The 12,386-nt window shown below is 40.9% G+C and overlaps 1 protein-coding gene across 1 annotated transcript in view; it reads left to right on the top strand.

The window, feature by feature from the left end:
* sgk1 (serum/glucocorticoid regulated kinase 1) overlaps positions 1-9,220 on the top strand; it is a 36,066-nt gene extending 26,846 nt beyond the window's left edge. The window contains exons 6-14 of the mRNA XM_020638856.3: positions 4,922-4,997; positions 5,215-5,290; positions 5,450-5,638; positions 5,723-5,854; positions 6,561-6,797; positions 6,913-7,008; positions 7,218-7,373; positions 7,456-7,545; positions 7,749-9,220. Of these exons, the coding sequence (XP_020494512.2) occupies positions 4,922-4,997; positions 5,215-5,290; positions 5,450-5,638; positions 5,723-5,854; positions 6,561-6,797; positions 6,913-7,008; positions 7,218-7,373; positions 7,456-7,545; positions 7,749-7,916 (1,220 nt within the window). The 3' untranslated portion in view covers positions 7,917-9,220. The remainder of the gene's footprint in view (positions 1-4,921; positions 4,998-5,214; positions 5,291-5,449; positions 5,639-5,722; positions 5,855-6,560; positions 6,798-6,912; positions 7,009-7,217; positions 7,374-7,455; positions 7,546-7,748) is intronic.
* Positions 9,221-12,386: the final 3,166 nt, after the last annotated feature.

Genomic DNA, 12,386 nt, shown 5'->3' with positions numbered 1-12,386 from the left:
GTTCCACTCCCTCTCTCTCTCCCCCTCTTCTTCTTCTTGTCTCAACACCTCTCCCTCGTTTCATTAAACTACGGGCTATGATCGCTGATGCATACACCAGAGCAGAGCATCCCAGTGGAGGAGGTAACGTCTTCTTCTTGTTACCACTTTTAATCCTCTCTTATTTGCAATTAATTCTTTATTGATACTTTTTGATAGAAAACGAGCTCATTCAGACATTTAACTAATGACTTTGAGTTATTAAAAATCTCAAAACCAATGTTTTGAAGAGCTGGCTACAAAACACACAAAATAGCGCAATCTGAAAACAAGAGAGTTAGTTTAGTTCAAAACTCCTGTTAAAAATGAAAATACAGAAACTATCCTTATGCCTCTTGAGACATGAAACATTTCGCTCCTTGACGTTTATTTTTGTAATAATAGGGTAACATAGCTGCCTAACAATGACAGTTATAAAATCAGTCTTTCTTGAGTGCATCTGTGCAAGTTTTCAAGGACGACACTCTTCCAGTCTGCCTCACGCTTTCCCTGTGTTCAGATTATCTGAAAAAGGAAATTGTGATGTTTCACTTGTTTGATGCTTTCAAGTGCTGATAGAAGATGTCAGTGTGAGTCCCACATGGAGTGCAGCTGTAGTGTCAGTGCTGATGTATTGTAGATTAAATGTTTCTTGAAGCGTGCGGTGCTGCAACCTTTGCTGTTTCAAGGAGAAATATCTATTTCTAGCACAACCGTGTTAAGTTTTTTTGCTGGTGCAGAGAGTCAGAGGAGTGCTTTTGGACACCTAGGGGAAGTTAGGAAGTACCCGATGTGCCCTCTCTTTCTTTTTTCCTTGTTTGAGAAAATGTGTGTGTGTGCATGAGGGTGTGTGTGCATGTTCTGTCAGGCTCTCTGCAGGTTTGTTTTTGCCTCCAGATTATGTGTGTGTGTGTGTGTGTGTGTGTGTGTGTGTGTGTGTGTGTGCATGCATGTGCGTGTGTGCTGTCACACTCCCTGCAGGTTTGTTTTGCCCTCTAGCTCTTCGTGTGTGTTTGTGTGAATATGAATGTGCCCTGTGTGTGTGTGTGTGTGTGTGTGTGTGTGTGTGTGTGTGTGTGTGTGTGGGCATCAGGTGTCTATGGGGTACAATTAATAATAGATTTGACCCAAGCTGATGGAGAAAAAGACAACAGTTAAAAGTTGAGGCTATATTTAAAAAGTGTGGAGTCACCCATTCTCCAACACATGATGAGAGAAGTCAGGTTCATAGGAATACACTCTCTCTCTCTTTCTCTCTCTCTCTCTCTCACAATTCTACAATTTACTTAGCAGACACTTTTATCCAAAGCGACGTACATCAGTACATCTCTCTCTCTCACACACACACGCACGCACGCACACACGCACGCACACACGCACACACACACACACACACACACACACACACACACACACACACACACACACACACACACACACACACACACACACACACACAACCCTGGTCCTGTCTTATTTGAGTCATCTAAGGCGGAACCTTAATTGCTGCATTTTCAAAGGATGAAAATGCCTTTCATAGGAACAGTTCCTCTGTTGCACAGTAACTCACCTTCTCACACAAACTCCCTTGTTCTCTCAGCTTTGAGCTTTCTCTTCACACACCTACGTATCATCACACTTGTCATATGTGTCCTCTACTCTGTCACAAACTCTCGAAGACCTGCTTAAATTGAACCTCAAAAAATTGTCCAGGGTAATGTATTGTAGCTGGGAGAAAAATCCCTGAAGAGACATGGTTAAGAAATAATGCTTGAATTCCTGTTGCCCCTAACGTTAAATGTAAACTCATGGATTTTTAAAAGGCAGGTTATTTTTTAATTCCAGTGCAGAATGTGAATGAACCAGTGGCGGTTCTAGACCACTTTTACTGAGGGGGGCAAACTGGGGCCAGTTGTTTTGTCAGAGGGGAACATTCAACCCAGGTGAAAATAGACAAAGATGATCTCTTTAAAAAAAAAAAATATTATGCCAAATAATAGCGCACATCATTAAATACCACAACATAAAATACCATGATTTATATTTGTTTCAGTACCAGTATTTAATACTAGATTGCGAGTCCGGTTGTTAAATCAAATACCGTATATGTGTTATTGGGGGGGCTCTTCCTTTTGGAGGGGTGGCCACAGAGGGAACCAAGCTCAGTGTTACAGGGGCCCCTTGTGGCCCCTGCCTAACCGCCCATGGAATGAACTCAGCAGGCTATGATGAAAAAAACAGCTGACGAGTGAAGATCTGACACAGGGTCAATTTAAGTCAAATTGTTGCATCCAGCATTAGCTATAAAACAGTTTTCTGTTAATTGCCTGTTGAAATATCCCACATAGTGATTACCATAATGATGACATTGCAGGTTTGTTTTCCTATAGTAATAGTGTTGTTTGCAAATGTGCTCCTTTTTCAGTACTTTTTAGAAAAATTAAACCAATATTTAATCCATCTGTTCCTTGCATGTCGATGCATTTTGTTTTCATTTAAATATCATTTAAAGGTTGATTAACACTTTAATAAAAAAAAAAAAAAAAAAAAAATCTGCTCTATTTTTCGATCAACTCATAAATGGAAGCTATAAGAGCAGACTCTGAATGTAACATAACTCTGCCCTGCATGAAAAGTCATCCAACAAACCATGCATGAAACACTAAACTGTAGGGTGGAAAGAATCAGAGGGCGGGATGTCTCCGCCCTAGAAAAAAAAAGAAGGAAGGAAAAATTCTGTAGATGAAACTCTCTGAGGAGGGGAATGCTGCTGTGTAGTTCGATAACCTCCCTGCCGAGGAACCCAACGCTTCTCTCCTGCTTCATCTTCTTCTTTTCCTTGTGAATCGGATAAATAAAACGTCCTTATGAAAGACAAAACGACCACCATCACTTGTAAGTAGACTGCAGATTGAATAATGTCGATGGATCTCTCCGTGCTACTTCTTTAACACTAATGTTTTAATGTCGATCATCGTATAGGGGGTATTTGATAGATATTTCTTCGTTTTCTAGCCTTCTAAGATGTTTAAACGCGCCTTTGTGAGGGTAAACCTGAGGCACACAGCCCGCTCTCTGTGTCTGGTGGGGAAGAAAGCTCTGGCAGACATACTTGGGGGGCGCCCAATCCCCCCATAATCTAGTGACCTGGATTTATGATGCTGTTGCATGAAGGCTCGCTGATAGGGGGGTCTGTGAAAAGTTTCCAGAGGAGCCTTGGTAACTCTCTTAACTTGTACTTCAACTCCAACTCTGTCTGCTGTGAAATGAAAACTCGGTCGGAGCAAAGTTTGTTTGTTGTTTATGGAAACTAAATCCGGTGTGTTTATAATATGCAAATGAGACGTTTAAGAGACCAGTAAATTGGTAGAAAAAATACGATGTTTCGTTGTTTTTCGCAAGGTTTTAAGTTGTTTGTGTTGTGCATCAAGGTTCATTATATTGTTCTTGCTGTTCATTTTCGAAACGTATTCAAAAATAGTGTTGCATTATTTTCCCAAATTTGGATCGGCTATCTTTCATGTCTTCCTCTTCCATCTTTACGCACGGTTTTTGATGTGCTTTTATAATGGACTTGGCCTTGATGTGAGTCAGACTTTCATGCAGGTGAAGATAAAAAATTAAAAAAAAAAAACCAGGTGCCTTACGTAACCGAAACAAACTGAGCCCATCTGCGCAACTGTGTGCCAACTAGCGCACAACACACAGCGCGGAACAAATTACTCTCATTCTGGCATTGGAGTGAGTTTGCTGCTTCTTTAAAGCTTCCACTGTGAGCTACAGGTTATGACATATTGTTGGTCTGATCTCTTTTTTTTTTTTTTCTCTCACCCGTGGCTCTTGTTTGAGACTGGTGTGTTCAGAAGTTTCTCAGGCTGTACTTTTCCACTTGCAGCGGCTTTTTCTTGGCACTGAGCCTCCCTCTGCTCATGCAGGCTCTCCCCTCGCGTCTTTTGTACACCGAGGGAACTTGCGTCACTCCGGGTCGTTTTAATTGAGAAGCAGCCAAACAGTGAAGCTGATAGGGCTGGTTAAGAGGCTATCCGATTATTTGTACAGGACCAGGTTGCAAACTGAGGAGGGGTTGGATGGAGTGCATGGACAAAGGGTTACATAAACAGTTAGAGTTGGAGAACAAGCCCCAAAGTCTCAGTGTCTTCTTATATTGCCAGTATTTACTCCTGGAGCTTAAAAGGGCATCATATGCTTCTAAGTGGTTGCATCTGGATGCCGTTAGCTTATAGGATTTGTTTTGGCCGCCATAGACTAATTTTGCTGTCTTAGTAACCTTTTAAGACCGTGTGATACATGTGCAGTCTCTATGGTGTTGCACAAACATAAGTGCAAATAGTACAACCCAACCTTTCATTGACTAGCTGTGGTAAAGAAACCCTTTTTTTCCCCTGATTTTTCCTATGTTTTTTTTTTTGACGCAAGCACATTTCAAAGGTGTGGCTATGACGCACCAGGAGCGCAACGGCCTCTAATTGGCCGAGCACAGGATCGATCCTTTCCTCACGGTCCATTTAGCAAGAGGAAATGTTTGCTGAGGAGGACGCCCACCGGGGGGGTGTCGTCTGTGTGTTTGGTGTAGAGGGGAGGGCGCAGCTCCTCCCTCATGGTGGTAATAAAACTAGAGCCAAAAAGGAGGACAGTAATATTTGTGTTTGGGCTGCTGATGAGTACAGAGCTGCTGTTCCACTCATCATCATGACGATCAAAACAGAAACAGAGAAGCCAGCCATGACTTACTCCAAAACTAGAGGGCTTGTGGCTTTAGTCACCGGTATGGAATCATAGCTAAATGGGTTTTTTTTTCCCCCACTGTGTGGCCACAGCATCAATGGATTTATTTTGCTTTTCATCCGAAAGTCTAATTTTTCTTCTCTCTTTTGTGTTGCAGCTTTTATGAAACAGAGGAGGATGGGGCTGAACGACTTCATTCAGAAGCTTGCCACAAACTCCTACGCCTGCAAGCAGTGAGTACCATCTGACTCATATTATTGTTCTACAGTCACTGGAGGGACAAAACATTGAGAAACACAGGGCAGAAAGCACAGTTATCTAGTCCTCTGAGGAAACTTTGTGACTCAATTTGCCTCCCAGATCAGCTGATTCAGACGTAAACAATGCAGAATGCATATTTGCTTTGTTAGGAGATAAACTAAATACGAACTCTGTTTTTTGTTTTTACAGTCCTGAAGTTCAGTCTATTCTGAACTTGAGTTCTCCTCAGGATGCTGAGCTCATGAATACAAACCCGTCTCCTCCTGTAAGTACATTTAGCGTTCAACAGTTAATTGTGTGCTCCTTCCTTTGTTTATATTTGTTGTATGCAGAGATACACACATGTCCTCTGTTTATGCACATTGGGGTTCAAGTTATGGCTCTAACATCCTCACTCTTCTCTTTCTTGCTATCTCCCTCACAGCCCAGTCCATCCCAACAGATCAACCTCGGTCCTTCCTCCAACCCTTCAGCCAAACCCAGCGACTTCCACTTCCTCAAAGTGATCGGAAAGGGAAGCTTCGGGAAAGTTTTGCTTGCACGACACCGCAGCGATGACGAGTTTTACGCTGTGAAAGTCTTACAAAAGAAGGCGATTCTCAAGAAGAAGGAGGTAAATTCACCTTCATACATGCTCTTATACGCTTACGACAAAAAAGGTGTCTCTTCTTTAACACCATGTCTTTGTTTTTCTCAGGAGAAGCACATTATGTCAGAGAGGAATGTGCTGCTAAAGAATGTCAAGCACCCGTTCTTGGTCGGCCTGCACTACTCTTTCCAAACAGCAGACAAGCTCTACTTCATTTTGGACTACATCAATGGAGGAGAGGTGAGTTATGGCCAGAGACGATAAGAATAAGCAGCAGAAATGATGGAAGAGGCGGGAGAAGAAGCTGGGCTATTTAAAGAAGCAGCTAAGATGAATGTTTTTTGTTGAGGAGGAAGTTTAAAAGATGGATTTAGCTGGAGGGGACAGAAGTTTTCAAACGGATGCTTTCACATTAGAGGCAGAGATAAAGAGGAGCCACAGACAGACACAGGGGATATCCTGGCATGAGAAGCAGAATAGAAGTCATGTCTTTCTTTCTTTCGAAAGGAAACATCTCTCAGGAAATCGTGGGGTTGGGTTGGGGCAGCGGGAGAGGCTGTGGGCCAAAATTAGCTGGCTCAGTGTGTGTCTAATCGAGCTAATTTCCCGCGATTGTTGCACAAGCAGAGACAGTGCTGATTAAATATGGGCCTCATCAGGAAACAGGATGCATTTTCCCTCCTCTTGCTTCCCTTTCTCTTTTCTTCCTTCTTTTACCAAGCCTTTGGCCCTCATTTCATCTGTCCTTCCGTCTACGACGTTTTAAGCTCTAGCTGTCATCCATTTCCTCTCCTTCTGTCTTTTATTGTTTTTCTTCCTCTTTATAATTTCCTATCTCTCCTCCTGGGATTTTGTAGATCATCTTTATCATAGGTAACGAGATTTAAGGCTTTGTGTCCGCACAGACTCATTGAAATAACCTTTGCTGTTTTTTTCTCTCTTCCAGTTGTTCTACCACCTACAGAGAGAGCGCTGCTTCCTCGAGCCCAGAGCCAGGTTCTACTCAGCAGAGATCGCCAGTGCTCTCGGGTACCTCCACTCCCTCAACATCGTCTACAGAGACCTGAAGCCAGAGAACATCCTGCTGGACTCGCAGGGACACATCATTCTGACAGATTTCGGCCTGTGCAAGGAGAACATTGAACCCAAGGGCACCACGTCGACCTTCTGCGGTACGCCAGAGGTGAGGACGACATACTCAGTCATTCAGAATACCTTTTTTTTCCCCCCCTGTGTTTTTATAGCATTCTGTTATATTTTGCCATTAATCTCACCATCTGTGCCACTTTTTATTTCAGTATTTAGCACCTGAAGTTCTACACAAGCAGCCATACGACAGAACAGTAGACTGGTGGTGTTTAGGAGCTGTTCTCTACGAGATGCTCTACGGCCTGGTGAGTGAAATCTCCCACACTTTACGTGAATTGTTTGTAAAGTTACAAATTTATTTTTATACTTTTAAGTTAGACGATCAATTTTTCAATCACGGTTTCACCTGAATCCATGCATGACTTTAAGAGATAAAATCACGTTTGTCATGTGGATTCTTTCTTATCATTGTTTTCCAGATACTTATCACTCTCTTCTTTTTGTCCCTCCTCAGCCTCCATTCTACAGCCGCAACACAGCCGAGATGTACGACAACATCCTGAACAAGCCGCTGCAGCTGAAGCCCAACATTTCCAACGCGGCTCGACATCTGCTGGAGGGTCTGCTGCAGAAGGACCGCACCAAGAGGCTGGGCTGCACAGAGGACTTTGTAAGTGTTGGATCATGTGATTGTACGTTTAAATGTTGCAAGTGTTTAGGGGCATCATTTAACCATTTGTGTCTCTCTACAGATTGAAATAAAGAACCACATATTCTTCTCCCCCATCAACTGGGACGACCTCAACGCCAAGAAGATCACCCCTCCCTTCAACCCGAATGTGGTACGTTCCTTTTGTAACACTCTAATAAGTGTGATGTCCTTGAGTAAAAGTAGCCAAAGTCCACAAAGTCAAATATTTGCCTTTACACTGGAAGATCCAGTGAAGGGAACATCCTTGCTGTGGATTAAATCATCTCCAATTATGGGAAGGTATTTTGACTGTTCAAGCCTCACTAATCCCTACTTGTCTCCCCCTTCCCTCAGACGGGACCCAACGACTTGCGGCACTTTGATCCAGAGTTCACAGACGAGCCGGTGCCCAGCTCCATCGGCTGCTCCCCGGACAGCGCACTTGTCACAGCCAGCATCAAAGAGGCGGCCGAGGCCTTCGTGGGCTTCTCCTATGCGCCCTCCATGGACTCCTACCTATAGGATTATAACGCAGGCACTCAGTATGGACCCCAATGCGGACTCAATGGACATGAACTGGGGTTTTTTCCATTGACTTGCATCTTGGCCCCACTTTACATTTCCAATCAGGAAGATGGATAGATCAGAATTAACCCCTGCAACATCTCTAAAAAATCTGTCTTTGCAAACTCTCCAACTCTTGAATGCATTTCCAAGTCCTACCACAAGACTATGCAAGCCACAATAACATAACTTATTGGGGTTGTTGTCTATCTTTCCCTGATGAACCAACGCACAATCCCTTCAACTTCTACAACATGACTCAAAATTAAAGCTCTGCAGCCTTCCAAGGTCTTAGTGGAAGTCCTTAGCACACAGCCGAGGCAGCAAACAGGCAGCCACGACCAACAAGCACACACAACAACTTTTTTCTCAAGAAGAAATCTGGATTGTTTTGTACAAGCCCTGAGGAGGATTTCCATCTTCATCCATGTAGCGAAACATCTTTAACCTGTCGAGATTCTGTCGCCCACATAGACCGGAGCTTTTTTGAGTTTTGATTGAGTAGCTTGGAGACAAGGTTCATTTTGGTGCTTTAGTTTCTTTTCATTTGCTGTCTGAGAAGGGAGTCACTTGAGGCTGAATGTTATAGAGGCGGGGGGGATGCTTTGTTTTGTTTTTCTCTCTGACGTGCCTTTATTTTTCCTCTCCATCAGAGCTCACATCTGTTGAGTTTGTCCATGTCGATGTCACCTTCTTGTTGGGTTTTTTTCTTTCCGACTTTTGGCGTCACCGGAGAGGAACGATGTAGCACTAAATTTAAACACAAGTACCTACGTCTCTTACATGTGAGACGTAGGAACTCGAACGATGTTTCAAAACTTTATTTGCACATAAAACAATAACGGTAATACTGAGAGAGAGAGAGCGAGAGAGAGAGAGAGAGAGAATGAGAGAACGAGAGAGCACTGCTGCTAGAGAGAGAGAGAGAGTGAAGTGTTTGTGTTGTTCTTCTTGCCAACATGTCCCCTCATTGAGTCTTCCATTCGCCTCACATTAATGCACCGGCAGCCTCAAGCCGAGCAGATGACATGGAGAAGCTGAACATTCCATTTTAATATTGCTGTAATGCAGTTTGACGGTATTTAAGTTTGTTTGTATATTTGGAGTCATGTGTACTAGTTTTAATGTATATTGAACAAAAAATGACTAAAGGTATGCTTTAATATGTATATGTAACGATTCATGTTAAATGTACTGTAAATTGTAAAACTGTCTAAGATTTATGTGACAAATGTTTGGTTTGCAATAAAAGTTTAACTTTATTACATCATGGATTATTGTTTTCAATCATTGATGAATGGACAACATTTTCTTCATGGGTTGAACTACAAACAAAAATTAAATAATGAAGATCAAATGCTAAACATTTACAGATCCTGACTGCTGCCAAATGCCCCACATTAGTTAAGAGCAGACTTTACCCTCCGCCATGCGTCAGCACCTTACACAACGATGACGGTGACGTCCAAGCAGTGTGTGTGTGTGGACGGATCAGTGTGCAGACAAATTATTGACCGATAAAGCCACTCAATATATAATGAATTCAGCAGAGCAGATTTTTATTGTTAGAGTGGGCTATTGATTTTTCTTTTTTTGATGTCCAATTGCATCACAATTCAAGCAGAAATCAAATGCTGCTTCATCAGTAATGGCACGGCGACGCAGCGTGTTGAATAGTGGAGAATGTGTCCTTTCACTAGACTTGAAGGTGGTGTGGAAGAGTTAAATGTTAAAGCAGGTAGTTTAACATTATAAGATGACTTGAGAAGGTGTTCTAGTCAACGTCATAAACCTGTAAAATGGCATTACTTTTCATGTGTAAAGTTTGACCTCTTTCGGCCTGAGAAGTTGCTCCTAATTCAGTGACTCAAGTTCAGCCGAATAACAATCGGAGGAAATCACCACTGATAATCAGTGTTCTAGGCCTACATGATTAGAAAACCTTGATAGCATCTTATAGGCTAGCTGTTATTCCTCTGTCTGAGATAATGATCTACGTAAATCCTGCATGTTTTATACATGAGATTACAAATTCTTTAAATCACTGCCCTCCACACCTAAGCCCTGGTACACCGAATACACTAACTTACATGATGTTATTCTATTATTATCGTCATGATCTTACTCTTTACAATCCCGTGGTATTAGTTTTTGGTAAACAGTAACTTGTTTCTTATCAACCATTAAACCAAAGGTGCAAAGATAAGCATGTAGTGTAGAGACAACGTGGTTACAGTGTAGACTACTTTTAATTTCATCAGAGGACTTTGTGATCTTTATTCACTGGCCTGTTCTCAATAGTCTTTTATTTTGTAACTTTGCATGGGCCTGAATATTTGAGAGAATGCTTCTAGATCCTACTTGTAGTCCTGCACTGCCATCTGCTGGCCAAACCTTGAACTGATACATGACCAGTAAAGCTTCCGTTGTGACACAGATTAATCATTTAAAAAGACTTTACTTACATATTAAATGAATAAATAGTTGAACTGATAAATTGAATTAATAAATTGAGTTTAACTGAATAATATAAAATGATTTGCTTATTAATATAACACTGTTTTGTTCACACCTTACACATATAACTTCCTCTTTACTAAATATAGTCTACTATTGACTATGATTATTTCTTCTTAACAAACTCTACTTTTTGAATTGTTTCTAAATGTGTTGTGTTTTCTCAGCATTTACTATATACTATGAGCAATGACAGTGCTGAATCTTTGAATCTTTTAATTTAATCTCCTGATCTCATTAAATACAGCATTCGCACATATACAGACTCTGTTTAAACACCATTGTATGTTTTTAAACTAATAAACATAACCTGAGTGCAATCATTAAAAGTAGCCTCATGAACTCCAAAAACATCCAAAAACAATGTAATTAGACGGCTAAAGTAGAAATATTAGTCATGTAAGTAAGAACAAACTTCATTGATTAAATGTTGTTTGGTTGCAGTAAAACCTCATTTAAATCAGGTTTTGGTTAAGTGTCAGCACAAACTAAACAAAGATAATCAGAGAATAACAATTGAAAGTAGGACGGATATAACTAGCCTATTTATAAAGACAGAAAAAAGGATTTCATACAAAAGATGTCAACTTTAAGTAAATGAGTGTGAGATGTGTAAGTGAAACCGGCTTATCTGTTAAACTACTAAAAAAGGACGTTTTTCAGCTCCACGCAGCAGCCAGACATTCACTGTAAATTCAGATTCTGTACATTTTGTCCAGCATTTCCCTCAGTAGAGTCCAGAGTGTTGTATTAAGACAGGGCTCACACAGAGGGAAGTTGTTCACACAGGTGTACTATTCTTCCAAACACGCAGAGCTTGTGGGCTCAGTTGGGGCATTTTGTCAGAGAAGATGTGTGGGAGCTGTGCAGCCACAGACTACGGTGGCTGGGAAGCGCAAAAAATACAATGGATAACGTTTTTACATTTTATAAAATAAAATGACATAAGCAAAACACTTTTACCAGGGACAAAACTCATTTTCATTTCAGAAAACTGTCCACCGTTCAACCAAGTCAGTGTCTCTGTTTCAAACTGATGAGCAACAAAGACTAAGAATTCAACATAATGCAGTAGAAAATAAAGTATTCCAAACAAACAATCTCATCAATGTGATGTGATCAATGATTTCTCTGAAGCTACAAATTGACCATTAGTAACACATACTGAATGCTGCTTTAAAAGCTGCTCCTGTCTGTGAAGAACTTTCATGTTCTCCCTGTGATTGCATGGGTTTCCAGGGGCTCCAGTTTCCTCCCACAAACCAAAAACATTTAGGTGAACTGGAGACTCGAAATTGGCCAAAGTATAACATTTAATTTAGAAAACATTTTTAATCAAAAACAAATTTTACAGATTTTCTTATTCCCTTGTTTTTGTTTAATGAAGCTGACAGGAATGGTGAGTTCACTTACAACATAACAGAAATAAAAACCATTAACATGGTGCTGGACAAAATGTTTGTATAAGTAAACAATGAGGTTTTTTGTTTGCTTGTTTATTTCTGTTGGGTAATACAAATGAACGTCAACACTTTGCACCATTTGAGTTCTATAAAATAGAAGATAAAGATGAGAAATAATGAGGATTAGAAAATTTGCTTTACATACATGAAGGTTTTTTCTTTTCCATTTAAAGTTAATACATGGGACTTTGCAACAATGGTCGAGTGGGGTGAACAAGCTGACAGAATAAACACCATGCTTTATCCAAAGAGGGTTTCAAACTGAAAGTCAAAAAATAAATCAATGCAGGAAAAAGACTGAAGAAGCTAGTCTGCCAGGTATAAGGAGCATACAGTAACACCTTATAAGTCCTGATATATATAAACATTACATGACAGCTTACAGACAGCTAGCCTATTCCAGATTTCACTAAAAGCGACTACGCCCCTTAATTTAAAATTCACTCAA

This window comes from Labrus bergylta, chromosome 15 (genome assembly GCF_963930695.1).
Source record: "Labrus bergylta chromosome 15, fLabBer1.1, whole genome shotgun sequence".
NCBI classification, from domain to species: domain Eukaryota; kingdom Metazoa; phylum Chordata; class Actinopteri; order Labriformes; family Labridae; genus Labrus; species Labrus bergylta.
This window is presented reverse-complemented; position numbering and strand designations above follow the sequence as displayed.